The sequence below is a fragment of the Lynx rufus genome, unplaced genomic scaffold, assembly GCF_022079265.1.
Source record: "Lynx rufus isolate CCGP_SWC_20201006 ecotype Redwood Valley unplaced genomic scaffold, mLynRuf1.p SCAF_8, whole genome shotgun sequence".
NCBI lineage: Eukaryota > Metazoa > Chordata > Mammalia > Carnivora > Felidae > Lynx > Lynx rufus.
In genome coordinates, this window is record NW_025814896.1 from 58501226 (window position 1) to 58522772 (window position 21547).

Below are 21547 nucleotides of genomic sequence, written 5' to 3' on the forward strand. Positions count from 1 at the left end.
AGTTATAAATGTGACAAAATAGGCCTACACAACATCTGTATGAGGAAAACTACAAAACTCTGAAGAAAGAAATTAAAGGAGATCGAAACAGATGGAGATATATTCAATGGTCATGGGTAAAACTCAATATTGCTAAGATGTAAGTTCTACTGAACTTGATCTATGTACAATCAATGTAATCCCAATCAAAATCCTATCAAGTTATTTGTACATGTTAATAAACTGACTCTAAACTTTATATGGAAAGGCAAAAGAGCCAAAACAGCCAACACAGTATTGAGCAAGAACAAGTTTGGAGGGCTGACACTACCTGACTTCAAGAGTTACTTCAAAGCTACAGTAATCAAGACAATGTGGTATTAGCAAAAGGAAAGACAGATCAATGGAACAAAACAGAGATCTAGACCCACACAAATATAATGAACTATGGGGGTGCCTGGGTGGCTCAGTCAGTTGAGTGTCCAACTCTTGATTTCAGCTCAGGTTATGATCCCAGGGTTGTGGGACAGAGCCCCGCATTGGGGTCCACACTGAACATGGAGCCTGCTTGAGATTCATTCTCTCTCTCTCTCTCTCTCTCTCTCTCTCTCTCTCTCTCTCTCTCTCCTTTTGCTCCTCTTCCCCACTGGTTCTCTCTCCCAAAAATAAAAAACAAACAAAAAAATACAATGAACTAATCTTTGACAAAGGATCAAAGGCCATTCAACAGAAAAAGGATGGTCTTTTCGACAATCACTGCTAGAAGGACAGGGCATTCATATACAAAAAATAATGAATTTATAGACTTTGAACCTTTCACAAAGATCAAATGGATCACAGACCTAAACATGAAATGCAAAGCTATAAAGCTTCTAGAAGATAACATAGGAGAAAACCTAGGTACAACCTCCTTGGATTTGGCAATGCCTTTTCAGATATAACACCAAAAGGATAATCCATGAAAGAAAAAAAAAAAGGTAAGTTAGACATTATTAAAATTAAAAACTTTTGTGGAAGACACAGTTAAGAGAATGGACAGACAAGCCACAAAAAAAAAAAAAAATTGCAAAAACCTATTTGATAAAGGACTTGTATCCAAAACGTACAAAGAACTCTTAAAACTCAAGAGAAGAAAACAAACAACCCGATTATAAAATAGACAAAAGACCTTAACAGATACCTCACTAAAGATGACATACATAGAAGGCAAATAACCATGTGAAAAGATATTCAACATCATTTCATCAGGAATTAAAAATTAAAACAATAATCAGACACTATACTATACTAATCCAAAATACATCACCAAATGCTGATGAGGCCATGGAGCAACATCTTCATTCATGCCTTGTAGGAACATGTGATAGAATCACTTTAGAAGACAGCCTAGCTATTTCTTACAAAGCTGAATGTAGTCTTTTTTTTTTTTTAATAATGTTTTCAAATTTATTTGAGAGAGACAGCAAAAGTGGGGGAGGGGCAGAGAGAGAGAGAGAAAGAGAGAGGGAGGGAGGGAGGGAGGGAGGGAGGGAGAGAGAACCCCAAGCAAGCTCTGTGCTGTGGGCACAGAGCCTGACGCAGGGCTTGAACTCATGAAAGTGCGAGATCATGATCTGAGTGGAAACCAAGTGTCGGGCACTTAACCAACTGAGCCACCCAGGTGCCCAGTTGAATGTAGTCTTACCTTATGTTCAGCAATCATGCTGCTAGGTATTTAACCAAGCACATAAGTTGAAAACATGTCTACACAAAAAACTGTCCACAAATATTTGTAGCAGTTTCATTCATAATTGCTGCAAATTGGAAGCAACCAAGAGGTCTTTCAATAAGTGAATGGATACACAAAGTGGCACACCCACACAAAAGATTATTCAACAATAAAAAGAAATGCACTATCAAGTCATGAAAAGACATGGAGGAACCTTAAATGCATATTGCTAGAGAAAAGATGCCAGTCTGAAAAGGCTACATACAACACATGATTTCAACTATGATGTTCTGGAAAAGGTCACATAGAAAATTAAAAAGAAAAAAAAAATCAGTTGTTGCCAGGGACTTTTGGAGAGAGATGAATAGGTGGAGCACAGGGGATTTTCAGGGCAGTGAAATTAGTCTATAATTGTGGATAATTATGTGTTTGTCAGAACCCAAAGAACTGTACAACACAAAGGGTGAACCCTAACGTAAACTACAGACTTTAGTTAATAAAAATAATGTATGAATACGGGATCATCAATTACAACAAAAGTACTACACTAATGAGGCTAATTGGGAAAACTGGAGGTGGGGGGTAATACAGGAATTGTCTATATTTTCTTTCCAACTTTTCTGTAAACCTAAAGTGCTCTTTAAAAAAAACAAACAAAAACAAAAAAACCCCAGCCAGACACAAAAGAATACCTACCATTTTACCATTTCTGCAGCTTTAGTTCAATGAAGGTAAAACCAATCTTAGGTATTTAAAGGACAGTGCTTCCCTCTGGGAACATGGGGGGCAGTGACTGGGAGGCAGCAAAGTGGGGACTGCAGGGAAGCTTCTGGACTGCTGGGATTGTTCCATTTCTTCACCAGGGTATAGGTGCTACATGGATGGATTCTAACTGTGACAATTCACTGGGCTGTATACTTATAATCTGTGCACTTTTTGTATTACGTCTTATACTTCGACACAATCTTTTTAAGTTTTGAAGACTTTTTTTTTAAATAAAAAAAATTTTTTTTTAATGTTTATTTATTTTTGAGAGAGAGACAGAGTGTTAGCAGGAGAGGGGCAGAGAGAGAGGGAGACACAGAATCCCAAGCAGGCTCCAGGCTCTGAGCTGTTAGCACAGAGCCCCACGTGAGGTTCAAACTCATGGACTGCAAGATCATACCTGAGCTGAAGTTGGATGCTTAACCGACTGAGCCACCCAGGAGCCCGTTTTGAAGACTTTTTGAATGTGGGGAAATACTCAATAAAATATGTTAAATGAAACAAAAACTATGTACTTTTATGTATATAGTGTTCCATTTCCATACTGTAATATATACTTACAGATATGAGGAGAAGGAAATATAAAAAAGTGTCAACGAGAGTGGTCTCTGAGATAGGGTAACATTTTGTTTTATTCTTCCTAAGGTTTTCTCATTTTTTTAAGCTTCCTACAATTAATATGTATTACTTTCATGATTGTAAAAAAAAATCATTAAAAGCTACAAAAGAGGAATAGAGAAAAGTAGACCCCCAAAATTACTGGTGTCAGCTGTTTAGTGATTCCCATAAATCTTCTTGTTCAGTGAATCACAAAATGAAGCCCAAGCCATTTTTAGTGGCAGATTCATTTCTCCTCCAATTTTAAAACCTACTCCACATTAACACTCAAGTTGTAAATGGTTGTTTTCTCATTTAAGTATGAGATGGATGGTGAAATTTTTGCACTTCAACAAACATCTTTTACTTACAACCAAAAGCGTATTTCAAAACTAAAATAACTGCAAGAGATGTTACATATAAACAAATATAATAAGCTGGAGCTAGCAGATGACTAAATCAAAACTGCTGTGGGTTATTAGAAGACCTAAAGTATTCCAATTTTGCATACTCTTGACTCCAGCAATCATACAAATTATTAGGAAACCAGTACCCACGCATCACGGGCATGTGTGCGCAATGGTTAAGTCAACTACAAGATATATGCCAAAAATATCTACGTGAGGGGAAAAAAGGGATAAACTAAAAGATTTACAACAGAAGTAAATACATTTTAGAATATCTATACAAAAAAACACTCTATAGCCATATAAAATACAACTGTTTATAAAGAAATGTTTAATGACACAGAGAGAGCAAGTACCTGATTTGGTCAAACCAGAATGAACACTGTATAACTTCAGGACAGTGGTTACAGGGGCAGCTGAAAGGGGAAGGGAGGCTAACTGCAGGTACAAAAGTGTATCTACCACCTGTTAAAACTAATCAGTACATGGGTGTCATTATTCTGTAATCATTCTCTCATTATTGTCTGTATGTTTGAAATGTTGTATAACCATTTAAATGCAGATTTTCCCCCCTTTATGAGTGTATTTTTAAGTGTGTGTATGCTTAAAAGATTAGAAGTTAAAAATTGAAGTCAACAGTATCTCTGGATGATTTTATATTTTATTTCTCCTACTTGCTTTTCTACAGTAGTGTTTTTCCACAATGCACATATATTACATAATTTATACTAAAAAAAAACTCTTTCTAAAAAGAAGCTTATAATAAGTGTTAACGGATGTAAAGAAAAACCATAATATGGTACTTGTGCCATCATGGCAGAGCACAGTCCCTTCTGCATGCAAGAGTCCTATGGGTGGAAGCAGACACAAACCTCCAAGCCAGGGAAGCCACATTAAACCCAACGAGCAACGGGGCAGAGAGGGTGGTTGTGTGGGAGAGGTCAACTAGAGAGCGCATGCCCCTGTGCTTTTCAAGACTGCTCTTTAGAGGAGCCCTACAGGTTCAGTGTGTACACGTGGGTCACATCTTTCTATTACTTTACTATGAGACCATGCTATGATTGTACCTCATTCAGCCATTACTTCAAAAAATGAGCTAACAGAAGTTTCGTGCTGGGAAGTAATCCTGCTTTATTAAATGAACACTTACTTACCAGATATTGTCACCAAGACATTCAAGCCTTCAAGGACATCCATTTGCTGAAATCGTCTTCTGTTGATCAGAGGATATACCTTCCCTTGGCCACTTCTGTCCAGCAGCATCAGGCCACTCTCTGTACCCACTAACAAATTCACTCCTGTTTTAAGAACACAGAAAGACCTGAATTTTATGCCGTGCTTGGCAAACAGTCTGGTTGTATGGAAAGGATAACACCAGCTATCTGGAAAAGAGTGGTTTTTAAACTCACCCACAAAAAGAAATGCTTGGAATAGCCAGAGGTTAAAGTAACCAAATGGCAACAAATCACAGAGGAGTGAGGGTGAAATACTTACTTAAATAAAAAAAAAGATATGAGAGAGATGTCTGTTTTCATGATCCCTTCATACTTCCTTTATTGTCTTTATTTTGATTGCCAAACTTCTGGCATGAGATATAGCTACCTCAAATCCTTACCAATTTATGACTCACCGTGCCATTTTCTTAAAGACCATTCTCCATCATCATCAAGAAAGCAACAATATTTCTTAGGAATATTAAAATACTGTGACCTCCCCATGGGACCAATCCTGGCTTCTCTATTTGCTACCATGGTCTTCCCCTGCTCCAGCTCCATTCAGCTCCAGCTCTTGGTTTTCTCTGCGCTCCCCACCCCTTTTTTAAACCTTCTCTGCTTCTTAAAACACAAAAGACATCTCCTTTGCTTTCTGAAGGAGCATGTCAGAACCATCAACTCCTAATTTCATACTCTACCTGCTTTTCCACACCTGCTGTAAATTTCTACTGAAACCAACTTCTCAACTTTTGCCATTTCTGTAACAGCACCACCACCTGTTCCACACATCTAGCTAAACTGACCACCAGAACCAGAGAAAACTTTCCTTTCCCTTTCCTCTGCTCTCACCTTACATCAGGCTTTGGCCTCCTTGTAAATGATGGATAGTGACTTTAACTCAGGTTGTTACAACATCCTCCCTCTACTTGCTCATGGCAGCAGCCCAAACAATCCTCATCTTCCGACAATACTCATTAGGTCCTACTACATCTTCAAAACTACACACCCTATAGGGCAGGGTACAAAAGCCTCAACTTGGCATTCAAAACTCTCTGTACCTTGAGTCAACTTACTTCTCCCTATCACTCACTTATTTCCTTAAATGCCTTCTTTCCTTGGTCTATAACCTTCCTTGTCTAAACCAACTTTGTAACATGTAGCACAGATCACCTTATATTCCTAAGCAGTTAGGCACATACATGTTTGCACTGATTCCCTCAACTGGGTAATAAACTCACTGAGACAAGGAATAAAGTATTTGTGCTTTTAAAAAATTGCCCAATCAATATTTACTGGTAGATGGAATGATAGGGAAGAATACCATGTATTTTCCTGAACCACACAATTCACGTTTTATTACACAGGAAGACACACACAGACATACACACATACCCTATTTCCAGGAAACTTCAAGTGAACAACTGTGAAGGCAACAAGTAAACACGCTCCCAACCCTCTCTCAGCTCTGTCCCTGTTCCATTGAGCAAGTAAAACCCAAGACTTGGAGGGACAGTATCTATATCCAAGCAATCCTTGTGAGGAAACTGGACACACTTTTTGGGGTCTAGAGGGAAGCTGGGAACCCGGAATTTACATATGTAGTAACTATCACTGCCATTCAAATGCAAAAATCTTCAACTAACAGAGTGCAAGGCTCACAAGGACAACAGTTACAAATGTGCTGAAACACTGTAGGCTCTAAACTAATATAACACTATCCCTGGAGTCCTCAAAAAATGTAAAATGTGTAAAAAGGTCCTCATGAATTCTAGACATCTACAGTTTCTGATAATAGCGTGACCTGAGGAAAGCCCCCCATTAAAAACCTATTAGGCATATGATGCAGGTTTCCATTTTGCCCTTACAGAAACAGTGGTACGTTTCACAAGAGCATCCCTGTATGTGCTGCCCCACATATGCTTCCACCAAATCACAGGTGCTTTCCATCTACTACTACTGTAATGAGAGCTTGTTAGAACCTGACATACTATGAAATAGCTTCAGAAAATGTGAAGGAAGAAAAACCTGAGTATTCACTACCCATTAAGAGTAACCATTAAAAGTAAACAAAACTCTCAAAGTATGGTCATTTGAAGAGCTTAAGAAAAAGGCTTACGAATGCACATGACTTCGTCTGTCACTTATAATTAAGATTTTTAGAATGTGCCATCCAGACCAGCCTTGTCCAACAGAACTTGTCAATGTGTTAGCCACACGTGGCTACTGAGCACTTGAAACATGGCTGGTGCAACTGAGGAACTGAAGTTTCTATTAAATTTAAATAGCCACATGAAATATCAGCTATGGCTGATACTACCATTTTATTCATCAGGTAACATTGTGGCTTTGAATTAGGGTTCACAGCCTTACACTTTATAAGGCTTACAAGCCATCATGTTTTTCCATGAAAAAGTTTTTTAATAGAAAGATGACACACATCAGATAATTACTTAATGCTAAGAAAAAAAACACTGTCCAATTTAAAAACACACTTATCATCACTGCAAGAAAAATAAATGCTTATGTAATGCTCCTTCATTTTCATACAATTTCACTTTTGAGGTTCACCATTTTGCGGTGACCATCTCCCTATCAATGCAGAACTATATTTGGACATTATCCTTAGTGTTTTCCCTCCACATACCTAGGTGAGATAATTTTTTTTTAAATTTTTTTTTTTTTTCAACGTTTATTTATTTTTGGGACAGAGAGAGACAGAGCATGAACAGGGGAGGGGCAGAGAGAGAGGGAGACACAGAATCGGAAACAGGCTCCAGGCCCCGAGCCATCAGCCCAGAGCCTGACGCGGGGCTCGAACTCACGGATCGCGAGATCGTGACCTGGCTGAAGTCGGACGCTTAACCGACTGCGCCACCCAGGCGCCCCCTAGGTGAGATAATTTTAACTGGCTTCACAGGTAAACAGAAGAAAAACAAAACATTAACTGATAGAGCTGTTTTCAGACAGAGTCCATTCCAAAGATTCCATTTCATGTAATATTTCAATATTTTCCCAATCTTCAATATCAAGTAGCTGAAAGACCCATCTCAAAAGTCTGGTAATAACTACTGAAATATAAGATTCTGAAACCTATTATTTGTGGTTTCCAAAAACAAGTAGCATCCAAACATCAATCAAAATTTTACAGTAAGAAATAATAAAGGAATAAAAGGCAAAACTGAAAAAGTCTTTTCATAAACATAAAAAATACAGATACTTTGGTACTTATACTCTACCTCATAATTCTCCATTATGTATTTCCAAGAACTATGTCATTCTGTAAAGTACTGAGTGTTAGTACTCAGAGGAATATTGAGTCACTGGAAAATAACCACCCTGGAAATTATGGGCCGATGAAAAAAAATTAAGTTGAAGGCTGCAATAACCTTTTATAAATATCCTTTTTAAACCTTTCAACTGTTAGGTATAATTAAACTTTAAATATTAATTGCTCAAAGGCAAGCTGTATTAGGAACTGCGACTGTATTCATAGAAATCTGGTTTAAGATGGGGAAAAATGGCTATTAACTCTATAATGTGTGATTTAAAGTTTCCTTAAGGGCTAGTATCCAAAATCTATAAAGAGCTCACCAAACTCCACACCCGAAAAACAAATAACCCAGTGAAGAAATGGGCAGAAAACATGAATAGACACTTCTCTAAAGAAGACATCCGGATGGCCAACAGGCATATGAAAAGATGCTCAACGTCGCTCCTCATCAGGGAAATACAAATCAAAACCACACTCAGATATCACCTCACGCCAGTCAGAGTGGCCAAAATGAACAAATCAGGAGACTATAGATGCTGGAGAGGATGTGGAGAAACGGGAACCCTCTTGCACTGTTGGTGGGAATGCAAATTGGTGCAGCCACTCTGGAAAACAGTGTGGAGGTTCCTCAAAAAATTAAAAATAGACCTACCCTATGACCCAGCAATAGCACTGCTAGGAATTTACCCAAGGGATACAGGAGTACTGATGCATAGGGGCACTTGTAACCCAATGTTTATAGCAGCACTCTCAACAATAGCCAAATGATGGAAAGAGCCTAAATGTCCATCAACTGATGAATGGATAAAGAAATTGTGGTTTATATACACAATGGAGTACTACGTGGCAATGAGAGAGAATGAAATATGGCCCTTTGTAGCAACATGGATGGAACTGGAGAGTGTGATGCTAAGTGAAATAAGCCATACAGAGAAAGACAGATACCATATGTTTTCACTCTTATGTGGATCCTGAGAAACTTAACAGAAACCCATGGGGGAGGGGAAGGAAAAAAAAAAAAAAAGGAGGTTAGAGTGGGAGAGAGCCAAAGCATAAGAGACTCTTAAAAACTGAGAACAAACTGAGGGTTGATGGGGGGTGGGAGGGAGGGGAGGGTGGGTGATGGGTATTGAGGAGGGCACATTTTGGGATGAGCACTGGGTGTTGTATGGAAACCAATTTGACAATAAATTTCATATATTGAAAAAAAATTTAAAAATAAAAAAATAAAAATAAATAAAGTTTCCTTTAAATTCTATGATGATATTACAGGCAATGGTCTGTAGTAAACTGCAGATAGTTTACTGTTCAGAGTGGGAACAGGGGCACTTGGCTGGTTCAGTCAGTAGACACGTGACTCTTGATGTTGGGGTTGTAGGTTTCAAGCCCTGCATTAGGTGTACAGATAACTTAAAAATAAAATTAAAAAAAAAGAAAGAAATAAAAAGGAAAATAAAAGAGAAAAGAAAAGAAAAGAAAAGAGAAGAGAAGAGAAGAGAAGAGAAGAGAAAAGAAAAGAAAAGAAAAGAAAAGAGAAGAGAAGAGAAGAGAAGAGAAAAAAAGCTGGAACAATCATGTTCAAAATGTGTGTTAAAATAATCCTGGCTGTGAATGGGAAAACCGTCTTATTACAAAAATATAATAGGTAGCATCTTACAAAGCAGAAGTCAATTATGTAAGATGATTAAAAAAGAATGCTTGAAGCTAGCATTTTCTTTTTAAAAGTTTTGTTTTTAAGTTTATTTGTTTTGAGACAGAGCAAGCAAGGAGGGACAAAGAGAGGAGAGAATCCCAAGCATGTCCGTGCTGTCAGCACGGAGCTCGACACAGGGCTCCATTCCACGAACTGTGAGATCATGACCTAAGCCAAAACCAAGAGTAGGGTGCTTAACTGACTGAAACACCCAGGTGCCCTGAGGCCAGCATTTTCTAAGAGGGCACACAAAAAGCCTGTCTAACCTATCTAACACTGGTCAGCTGACTTTCAATGCATCAATGTCACCATTTCAAACTAATACTCTAGAGTCCTCTGAATTTTCTCCCCTTGTCAGGCTACCACTCTCAAAGTACATATCTTAACTTTTCTGTGTCTTAAGTCTTTAAAAAGCTTATTTTTAAATTTAACTTAAAAGGCTTGTTTTTTTTAACTTACTTTTTAGCTTAGCAGGCAGTTTAAGGAAACCCATCACTGATGTGCCCCGAGCCAAGGAGCAACTCAAATACATGGATTTATAGAAATGCATTTCAACTTTAAGTCATCTTGCCTATCACTCCTTTCCACATACTGATAAAACGGAAAGTTCTACCATATTTTTAAAAACACAAGCTCGGGATACTCTCTTATTCTCTGAGGTATTAAAGAAGTTCATTAGAAGGAGGATTTTCATTAAATCAGCTAATGGCACAGAACAGAGTCCAGCACTTTGTAGGACATTAGTGTAAAATCAGTGTAAGACTGCTACCAAGTGCAAACGTTCCAGATAAAAATTATTTCACCAATTTCCAAAGAATTAACTTACTTAACACTATTTCTACACTAAATATAATGTATCAATTTTGATGATATACACACCCCCACAAAAGGCCTTTAAAAAGAAAAGACATGATGGAACTCCATTCCATGATGTGATCACAACTGGCATTCATGCAGCAACACTAACAGTGCCATGCAGTGACAATGCTGTGCCAGCTGCTTTCACATGATCCTAGTAATCCCCCTCCAAGTGGCTACTGTTACCTTTACCTACAAGGTCAATACAGAAAAGGCCTTCTGATATAGGAGACTTAAGATACTCAGTGGTGACAAGGACAGAAACCCAGAATTCAAAAAGTGAAAGAGAAAGCAGGTGTGTCTGCAAAGGGGAAAGGACTCTCCTGAACCTCTCGGGAGAAGACCGAGTAGGAGCTGGTGAAAGGGGCAGGAGAGCAGTCATCAGACAGACGTGCTGCGCACTCAACCAAAACGGATCGCATGTCTTCTGTCTACTTACATTTGTAATGTCAAGGGAAGGAGACACTGTTCTGATTAGAAACAGGGTCCCTACTGAAAACAGATTTTGGGGTTCAGGCAGGAGAAGAACAAAAACACAGCATGGGACTAGAAGACAAGTTCTAAGACAGGTTCTGTCTGTGGGAGCAAGGAAGGTGATGACAGAGAGGCCAGGTTCAGAACATGAGAGGGTGTAGTCCTGCGCATGGCAGACTTAGTCACTTGTGGCGTCTTAGGTTGTGAATATGCTACACCAATACTGCAGACAGGCAACGGAGAAAGTCAGTACAACAGTCTGCTTCTGCAGACTCCGGCCAGTAAAAAACTGCTTTTAAAAACTTCATTTCCATGTGAGGCCCAAGTCATGAAGGGCAAGGAAAAACATCAAACTGCAATCCAACAAATTTCTTCATTCTCCCTATAAATAAGGACCAACTCGAATGTCTTTCTCATCTTTCTAGTTTTTTCTTTACGTGAAAAAATAGGAGGTTAGCCGTTGACTGAAACAAGTGCATGAACATACACATGCCTGCATGATTCTTTAGGAAAAGGTTACAAGGGTGGGCATCGCAGAAGTCTTCCCACCAGGGGCACCTGGGTGGCTCAGAAGGTTGAGCGTCTGACTCTTGATATTAGCTCAGGTTATGATCTCATGGTTGTGAGATTGAGGCCTGCCATCAGGCTCCATGCTCTGCCTGGGATTCTGTCTCCCCCTGCTCCTCTCTCAAAATAAATAAATTAATAAACATTAAAAAAAAAAAAGTTTTCCAACTTATCTGTTAACAACCCTTTAAAAACGCCCCAAACTATCCAAAATAGTACTTCTCTAAAAGACCACTCCACCCTTCAGAATTAAAAAAACAAAAAAAACAAAACAAAACAAAACAAAACAGGATAGAGAGTCATAGTAGCAGTACAATACCTACCCCATAAGGCAGCACACAGAATCTCGGAGTTAAATCTCTTCTTATATTTACGAATCTCTGGGGTGTCACTCTGTGGCCTAGTGTTGGTGGGATTCACATTGACCACTGAGCCCTTCCGGGTAGGATCTTGCCTTATGGCTTCTGGTCTCATTCCATCACAGGAAAATCCCACTAGAACACGATACACTTTAAATTATTTTCTGTACACACAAACAATGCGCTTGCCTCCCTCCCCTGCTACACCTCAGTAAATATTCACATGTTGTAACGGACCCTTTGTCAAGAAAAAGAAATTTGTAAGAAATGTATATGGGAAAAGGAAACTGACTATGCAGCTCACTGCAAATAAGGCAATGCAAGCGGGATGGGTGTTTCTGTATCCGAGGTCTGTGCCTGCAAACAACCACCATGCCATGCCTCAGCCATCAGAAAGACCAATACAAAGTGACCAAGTCCTGTTTGTCAGCTGCTTTCTTGTTGCTCCTTTACTTACCCACAGAAGTCACTGTTGTCCCACTAGATGGAGAAATCTGTAGTAATCTGGGGTCTATAAAAGGTGTAAAGGAGGAGGAAGATTTGTGTTTCTGGAGTGTGCTACTAGCGGACTGAGTCTGCAATGTAAATTTCAATTTTATTAATACAAATGACATTAAAAAATGAACATACAACATTTCAATCCATTTCTACACTGCATGATTTCCCACTAGGAAGGCCTATCCCTCCTGCATCGTTCCCCCCAAATGCTCTCAGGGGTGCCTCTGCATGTGCACAACACAGCCCCAACAATAGGCTGTTCGACCTGGAACCACCAAAAAGCTACATCTTTCTTCAGAAGTACTGTTCATCTAAGACAGGAATGCTGTGAGCTACCAACAAAATCTACACTTCATGCTCCAAGTTGTTTTTTTAATAAATAATGATAATAAAAACTCCTAAAGGACAGGCTTGAAATGTCTATCTCAATTCATCAATTTCTGACATTATTCTTCTGCCCAAAAAAAGCCAATTAATATATGTTGGAATATTGGAAAATCTTTGCTTTGTATTATTTATTTTAAAGTGAGCCTCTTGCCAGAAAGCTACAGAAGCTTTGGCTACCACCGTTTTAGGTGCATCAACAGTAAACCCATATCGAACAGGGGCTCATTAGTGAAAGGTGCAAACAACAAGATATGGCACATACTTTTGCTCTTTTAGGAACGCTAGTGTTTTGGTTAATAGTGTAACTTAAGACAAAAAAAAAATAACAAAACACAAAGAAAGTGAAACAAATTGTTAAGTGGAAATGTAATGACAATTAAAAACAAAACAAACGGAAAAATAAACTTGCCAGTTTAGTGAGTTAAGGGTTATAGTAAATATTGGACATTAGAGCAAAATGGAGCAAAGTTTAAATATAAATATAAGGAGAAATGTGAGTGTAGGTGGGATATATCGCTGGAGAAAAAAGAACACTTCTGATCAAGTGCTTTAGTCCTGAAACCTTTCGCCCTCCACAGGCAGCTGAGAGCCACTATGTCCTAGAGCCCAAGACTGCCTAGGCTCCCAGGCTCTCTCCTCCCATTTCACACAGCTGTCTGCTGGCAAGCTTCCCACCCCATCCTGTGATCAATGGCCAATCCATCCGATGGCCAATCTGATGCAAGCCCACCTTGGAAGCAGTTGGACTTGCCCCTGCTCCTCAGGGGGAGAGGATTATTCTGATTCTTTCTAACAAGGGAACCAAAATAGAAGCAGGTAGAGACAGGCTGGCAGTTAAATGTTTACATTAACAAGATTGGCTGAAGCTACATGCCACTCTCAACCTCCTTTCGACCATTAGACAAATGCATTTAAACCAAACCTCCCAAGAAATCAAACCACTTGTTTAATTTAGTACAGGGTGCTCAAGGTGGACTATGTCACTGCACTTGGGGCATAATCTTGTTCCAAAGAGCAAAGCACCACCCAACTAGCACCCAGACTGAGCACCACAGCCAAGCCTTCAAACGAGCACACCAGATTTCCCATTCAAAAATTTAAATTAAAGCATGCTCAGACCCTTGCTCTTCTTAACATCCTAATTTTCTACATTTCCCTAAAAATCATTTGGCCTTTTCTTAAACTCTGAATGAAGGTGGATTTCAAGGAAAGACATCCTTTTAACAGGGTTGGTGAAAACGAATCAGTAACCAACCAACGATCTACCCCCCCATCAAAAACAAAAAGCAACTCAGCCCTGTTTGAAGGAGATTCCTGTACAGGATAACAAGTGTGTCCAGATAAGTCCAAGTCTGCTTAACCAAATTTTTCTATATTTTACTTATCAGATAAAAAGAATGAAAAAGGCAGATTCCACAAACGGCTACAAGAATTTCATGCCAAATACATATGGATCTGAGAACACAGCAATCATTTTATTTAGACTTTTAAAAAATAAACTGAATAAAGAAAGCCATGCAACTACACTCATCTAGAGAAAAGTAAACAGTGAACTGGCAAGTTGGAGGGACATTGATCTAGGGTTAAGGGATTTGTATGCAGATCTGAAACATGTTACTTGGGGTTGGGGAGAAGGGTAGGTGACAGAAGAAAGCAGGGGGAAGGGAGGGGTGAGGGGTGTGGGAAAGGTCTCCTCTGCAAACTAGCTACTAGGCAGTGCTGGTCAAACCCTATGAAAGCAGCCAGCTGTGGTGCGAGACATACCTCATTAGTAGTGAGCTTGTCCTGGGGTGTCTGTGGGGACATGGTGGGTGTCGGCTGGCTGGAGGATGGGGAGGAAGAGGTGGAGGAAGTGGAGGAGGAATGGCTTTGCTGTAAGAGATCTGGCAAGAGGTGAATGCGACCGGCAAAGCCATTGCTCTCATGATGGCTGGCGCGCTTTTGGTCAACTGTACTCTGTAGAAAAAACAGGCACACTCGTCTCGCTCAAGCGCTGCTGAAATTCCCTATGACCCTACTGATAACTGACTTAATGGTGCTGTGTGACTTTTCAAACTGTTAAATTATCAAAGAAAGACCGGAGGAAACTGGCCAAAATTGTTCACACTTCCTCGCCAAATGCCTACATTGAGCCAACAGAATTCAAAGTACCTCATCTGGTGGCCACAGGACTTGCGCGGTGACGGCTTAATTGGTTTATCTGCCACACTAGCTGTTGTTACCAAAACCACTAGCCTTTTTTGTTTCTTTAAAAATCTATCTAAAGCCCTAGAGAGTACCCTGTCGCTTCTCTGAATCCTGGTCTTTTCTGCCTTCTTCCCACTTTCCATCCGAATGCATTGCCATTGCATGAAACACACTCAGGAAAAGTCCAAAACACTAGAAAGGCGCCTGTTCTATGTCATGGGAAGCGCATCACTTCTCTGTCTTCTAAGCTAAGAAATGAACAGACAGTTGTAAAACTGAGTAATCCGACACATTTAATATTCAACAAGTGAGGAAACTAACGTTTTGGAACACACAAGCGAGACCTCCCAACCCTTTTGCTCCACAAGGCCCTCCTGTGACTGAGGAGGCTCATCCGCTCTTCAACTGCTCCTGCCAAAGGGCTGCTCCTGCTGAGCACTGTGGATGCCCAGAGCTGGGAGCTCTCTGCAGAACCTCTGCGGCTGCCCCACTACAGACCGGGGTCTGCCTCCTCGCCCTGCAAGCTTGCTGAAGGACTCCATGTGGCTTTTCTACTGCTCAGACACAGACTGTGAGAATCGGCGTGGTGCTTGAATGAGGGCTGCCGCAAAACATGCAGAGGAGCAGCAATGTGGGGTGGAAGACCGCTGGCTACCTTCTTGGCATGCAGCACATACCTGCCTCCCTAGCCCCCGACACTCTACCCTCTGGGTCTTGTTAACATGAAAACAGATGATGATGTAGAAACAGCATGAGTGAGTGAATGAGCAAGTGGGTTAATGACTACAGGAGAAGCTCTGCCTCTAACAACAAAGAGAAGACACAGGTACCTGGCGGACGATTAGAGTGCCCTCCTTGGATGGAGTCATGGCTGGTTCACTTTCTACATCATCATGGACAATCATGGTTTTCACGGATTCTGTTTCACCATTGCTCAAATTCAGAGATGACCTATTGGAACAAAATTCAGAAGTGAAGGGCCATAATAATCCCATGAGCAGAAAACATCCTGTTTAAGATTTTTCATCTTCCCAGAGTGCTTGGGTGGCTTAGTCGGTTAAGAGTCCTACTCTTAGTTTCAGCTCAGGTCATGATCTCACAGTGTGAGCTTGAGCCCCGCATCGGGCTCCATGCTGACAGGGCAGAGCCTGCTTGGGATTCTCTCTCTCCCTCTCTCTCTGCCCCTCCCCTGCTCACTCTCTCTGTTTCTCTCTCAAAAATAAATAAAACTTTAAAAAAACCAAAAAATTAAAAAAAAAAAAAAAAAGATTTTCCACCTTCCCAAAGGCGTAAGATGAGATCAGGCTACAGATATAGTTTCCTCAAGGAAAATAAATGCTTAGCTTTTCCCTTTCAACAAAGACCTTTCTGCCAGTATTGTCTGTTTTTAAGCAAAAAATTTAGGATGAATTCTTATGGTTAACGTGGTTCAATCAAACTGAAACTTCCCTTCTGTCATTTCCTCAAATTAAAAAGAAAAAATAAAATAAAATACACTTGGGGTCTTGGGGAGAGGCACACACGCGCCTGCATGCGCAAGTGCGCGCACGCGCAAACACACACACGCGCGCGCACACACACACACACACACACACACACACACACACACACACAGAGAAGAGGGAAAAACATGAAGGCTGTCTGCTGTTGAATCCAGGAGAACTAAATGTTAAATGGCCATAGAATCAGGATAGGTTTAGAAAAAACCGGTTCCAAATGGAAAGAAAGCTCAGTGGAGACATTCTCAGCCTCTCTAAAATACACCAAGGACTGACGCTGCTCTGGTGTCCTCGGGTCCAGAGGTGGGTTCCTCGGCTCCTTCTTGTTCTACATCATCATCTTCTTCATCTGTTGTCCCTGACTCTTCACTGGATGAGGAGTAGTCTGTCACTTTGTGTGGCGGTCGCACATCTTCCACTGCTCGAAGTTCTTTGGCCAGTGCAGTCAAATCCTAATGCACAGGACAAAAAGGAGTAAGGCAAAGGGGCACACACAGGGAGCAGTGGGAAGAAAACAGCAAATTATGAGACATTCTTCATTTTAACTACTGATAAGATAGCCACAGTATCGGTTTTGTAAAACTATTTTGTATTTACCAGTATAATTAATAAGAAGGTGAGCTGTTCAAGCTTTCGATAGAAAAGAAGCTAAAGATGTTGCACACAGTTCAAATCTCACAACAATAAAAAACAATCTGCTTACAATAAGGTAATAGTGTTTTTTAAAAACCCTAATGTAAAATTCTAGATCAACAAATGTGTGAAGGCAAATCCCTGGAGTTCTGCCCATATAACAAAGTCTTCTCTCGAGAAAACTATCCAGAAAGCAAGATTTTAGTTAAAAAGGGCTGACTGGGAGTTTTTATTTGGTGAACTCATTATTTTTAACTCTTTTATTTTTAACAATTTCAAAGCTAAGAAAAGTGAGTATATTATTCATGTCTCACTTCACAGAGTGCTAACAACTCGCCACATTCCTAAGAGGGTCCATGACACAGAAAGTGAGAAAGTGCAGGCAGTGCGTGCTGCTGTCGGCAGGAGGTGAGGCACACTTCCCTGGTGCCACCTTACCCACACTTCCCTGCAGCGCTGCCAACAAATACGAACATCAGATAGAACGGAAATCCATGTTCAAAGATATCATTCATAAGGAGCTTCGCTTCCCTTTACTCTTCCATACTGAGATATTTTAATATTCACTCAATTATCCAAATATAATTTTTAAGTGTAATTATTATTTATACTCTACATTTTCATATAAAAGTCTGAAGTTTCTACTTGGGAATTACATTTGGAAGTAATGACTTTTTTTAAAAGCAGGCTATGTAGTCACTTTTCCTTTTTCTTTTTAGCAGTTCCAACTGAGTTTCCTTCTCCACAGGTAAGAAGATCTTGTTCTTTTTTGAGTGTAAGCCTCTGAAATAACAGCGTATTGGACCTTGGGTCTTACTATTTCATAATTACAACTGTAGCTTTTTAAGAAGTTATTTTTAGAAGCTGTATTTAATAATAAATGTATGCAGTAAATTCTGTGTTAAAAAGACAAAGCAGAAGTCTAGGACTTTTGAATTCTAGAAAAGAACAAAAAGGCAAGTTGAGGGCAGAAAGGAAATGTGGATGGATTATAAGCTAAAATGAAGAGGCAGCTGGAATGTTGTTCTGCTGCAGAATCTTTCAGAGACGGGGCTTACCACTTCACCCTTCAGTGCAGTAGCAGTTTCAGTGAGCCGGAGAAGCCATCAGTGATGAAGAATGCACAGCACAAGGAAGCACGGGAGAGAGGGGAGTGAGGGGAAGTACAGAAATCAATTCAAGCAAGAAATCAAAATTCCAAAAGGCTTAAAACCCCCCAATGGGCACAGTTACATGGTCAGTTAATGCAACAAGGATTAAAGACCAAGTATGAGGAAGTCAAAACCGTCATTTCTGGTACCAAAAGGCAGAATTTAAATAATAGGTGAATTGAAGAAAGAAGCTAATGTAAAAAAATTTAGTCTAAAAGCCAGTTTTGGGGCATCTAGGTGGCTGAGTTGTTTAAGCGTCAGACATTGTCAGACAACACTTTCGGATTTCAGTTCAGGTCATGATCCCACGGTCGTGGGATTGAGCCCCACATAGGGCTCTGCACTGAACGTGGTACCTGCTTGAGATTCTCTCTGTCTCTGCCACTCCCACTCAAAATAAATTAAAAAAAAATTTTTTTTAAAGCCACTTTGTAAATACCCAACTTATCAAGAATACATAAAGGTTAACGCTGAGCAAAGAGGTAAAAATAAAAAGGCTTTTCTTTCTTTTGTACTTTTTGAAAAAAAATTACTATAATGGTGGGCTATAAGTGTGCACAAATGTGTGAGGACATGGCACTCTTTTTAAGTCCTGAAATCTGTAAGAGGGCCCCATGAAAAAGACTGTAAGCTTCTCAACCACATATTTTTAAGAGATCTCACTCAAGCTTGGAATAAGTAAAACTGATTTTGTAGAATTCTTACAGCAGGCTTGAGAGGTCTAAAAACTTCCTTTTTATCTTCAGATTTTTTCACTGCATTTTCGAGGCGCTGAGATGGAGAGCCTTCAGATTTGGATGACGCTGTGAAATTCAAGAGCAGAAATGGATAAACATAGAGAAGTGCGTCACATAAAGCTGACCCAGCCCACCCAGCCTCTGCCTCTCTCCCCTCCTTCTCCCTCCCACTCCTGCTAGCCCCACTCAAGGCTTCACACTCAGACCTGACTCTGCTTAGCATGTATTCATAACACCTTGTTACATTATGTCAATGACATACTGGAGGGAACTTTCACTAACTTAATATTTTGACAGTTAAAATAACCAATAATGACAGAGTGGATGGGAGCCTACAGTCTAAGAAGTGGGTTCAAATCCCAGCTTGGACATTTAGCTAATCATCTTGGACAAATTCATCAATCTCACTAAATTGCAGTTGCTTTAATCTGTAAAATGGAGACACAATACATTTCTTTCTCTCTCTCTCTCTTTTTCTCTCTTGGGGTCATTTTAAGGATTAAGTGAGATTATGCATATAAAGTGCTCACAGTGAGAGGCATGAGTAAGCTCTCAAAAGTGAACTCTTTATTATTAAAATTATGGTAGCATTAGCAACCTGTACTGAAACATTGCTTTGTGGTATGCAGCTGTGGAAAGACCATAGTCCTTTTTACATGATTAAAAAGAACCTCCAATACACTATAATAGCCCAATACTGTTAATGAGGGAAGGGAAAAACAAAGGCATCCTACATCTCACTCTGAAGCGCTCCCCGGAGCCGCTCTGAGACCCAGGCTGGGATCCTGAGTTGCTGGACCCCGAGGAGCTGCCACTGCCGGGCCTGGGCACCAGCTTCTCCACTCTCTCCCACAGCAGCCTGGGCTCAATACTGCTGTTAGAAAAGAAAAGAGAAAAGCTAATGCATTATGCCAAGATCAAGTTATAAACATATGCGTGATGTGTCCATGGATGTCTTTGAAATCTAGGTGAGAAAAAAATGGCAACATTTAACATTAAAACAGCATTTAACATTAAATTCACCAAAAGTTAATTAGGTTATTCATGGATTTTTATCTCCCAGATGCTTTTTTAAATTCAAGTATAGTTCACACACGTCACATTGGTTTTGGGTATACAAAGTATCCCAGATAATCTCATATCAAAAATGTTAAGTGACAGGCTACCATTAGCAGACCCTAAATCTTCATCACAACTGACAGGAAATGCTACTGTTCAGTCTAAAAGCGTTACTATTTCTGTCACAGCTACAAACTCAGTTTCTTATTATAAAAAATTCTACTTATGTAATCACACATAAAATTATACTATTCTCACTGTCCATCAGTGCCTTCAAGGGCCAACACTTATGCAGCATACTCCCTTGTATGGGCTGTGTTAGAAACATGACAGAAAGCACAGGTTGTGATGTACCCTGGCCACAGATGCAATCAGAGCACAAGTTTGCTAGGTTACAATTAATACAGAGACTCAATCACAGGAGAATCCCACAGTCTACCCTGATCATTTAAGGACTAAGAAGGCTCTTTGCAGCTTCTGGCCTGTCTTCTATCTTAGCACTTCAAGTTCTAAAAGGCTAGATGTGCACAAGGCTAACTTCAGAGGTTTGGTGGTGATCAAGTACAAAATAGTCAACCTAGTGCCCTTTCCTTCTCCTAGGACGGCACTGGCCAATGGAAATCACAGAGAGGATGGAAACACTCTGTAGCTGAGTAGTATAACATGGTAGTATAACATGCATGTGGCTCCTGAGCATGTGAAATGGGACTAGCACAGCTAAGGAAAATAACTTTTAATTATATTGAATTTTAATTAAGTTAAATTCAAATTTAGATAGCTGTTTAGCTATTTTAAGTAACAGAACAGCTCTACAACCTGAAAATATTATTTGGTTAACTCACTAGTTTATTACAGACTGCAAGTCAACCCTGCACTTTCTTTCGTTTGTGATTTCCATACCACTCCCAAGGCATTAGGACATCCTTTAGAGGATAAACTCCCTCAGGTTACAATTGTCTCAGACTCTCCCCTGCCTTCCCTGCCTTTCCTTCCACTTGCCCTTACACAGACAGGAAGTTTTCATTTTAAAACTGCCAAACATACAACTGGATTCAGACTCTTTTTTCACTATAGACCAGTTTGCTATTATTCATGATAATGGATTTCCTGGCAGTTTTTCTTTTATAAACTGATGATTTCTTTACCCCAGATGGTTCCATGTTTATGAGCATTTTTATGAAAACAAGTATGATGGAATATTCTGTGCAGTAAACCTATTCTTAAGCTTCCCTCTTCTCTTACCTGGTGGAGTTTCTTTGACCTGCTTGGCTATTTTGCTGTCCACTGCCTTGCAGTGGGGAATCCCGACGCGACAGAACAGGGGAACGAGATGTTGTCCTCACAGGAACCTTGGGGTAGAAAAATATAGCAATTAAATTATTGAAAAATGAGAAGAAAAAAATATTTCCCTACCAAAACATATTTTTACAACAGTCTGAATTATGTGAGCCTTACTATCACTACCCCTCTCCCTGATCCTTCTATGCCCTCCACTGATTCAATA

The 21547-nt window shown here is 39.9% G+C and overlaps 1 protein-coding gene across 50 annotated transcripts in view; it reads right to left on the reverse strand.

Moving 5' to 3' along the window:
* The window catches only part of MAP4K4 (mitogen-activated protein kinase kinase kinase kinase 4), a 190458-nt gene that overhangs the window by 9698 nt on the left and 159213 nt on the right, over positions 1-21547 (reverse strand). For 14 of the 50 annotated variants that reach the window (XM_047069926.1, XM_047069949.1, XM_047069929.1 and 11 more), the window contains 10 exons: positions 21286-21392; positions 19719-19858; positions 18953-19050; positions 18155-18163; positions 16740-16915; positions 15795-15915; positions 14542-14733; positions 12350-12467; positions 11857-12027; positions 4611-4754 (listed from right to left, as the gene is read on the reverse strand). In XM_047069926.1, coding sequence (XP_046925882.1) covers positions 4611-4754; positions 11857-12027; positions 12350-12467; positions 14542-14733; positions 15795-15915; positions 16740-16915; positions 18155-18163; positions 18953-19050; positions 19719-19858; positions 21286-21392 — 1276 coding nt within the window. The remainder of the gene's footprint in view (positions 1-4610; positions 4755-11856; positions 12028-12349; positions 12468-14541; positions 14734-15794; positions 15916-16739; positions 16916-18154; positions 18164-18952; positions 19051-19718; positions 19859-21285; positions 21393-21547) is intronic. The other 36 variants (XM_047069939.1, XM_047069947.1, XM_047069937.1 and 33 more) reach the window with 7 other exon arrangements.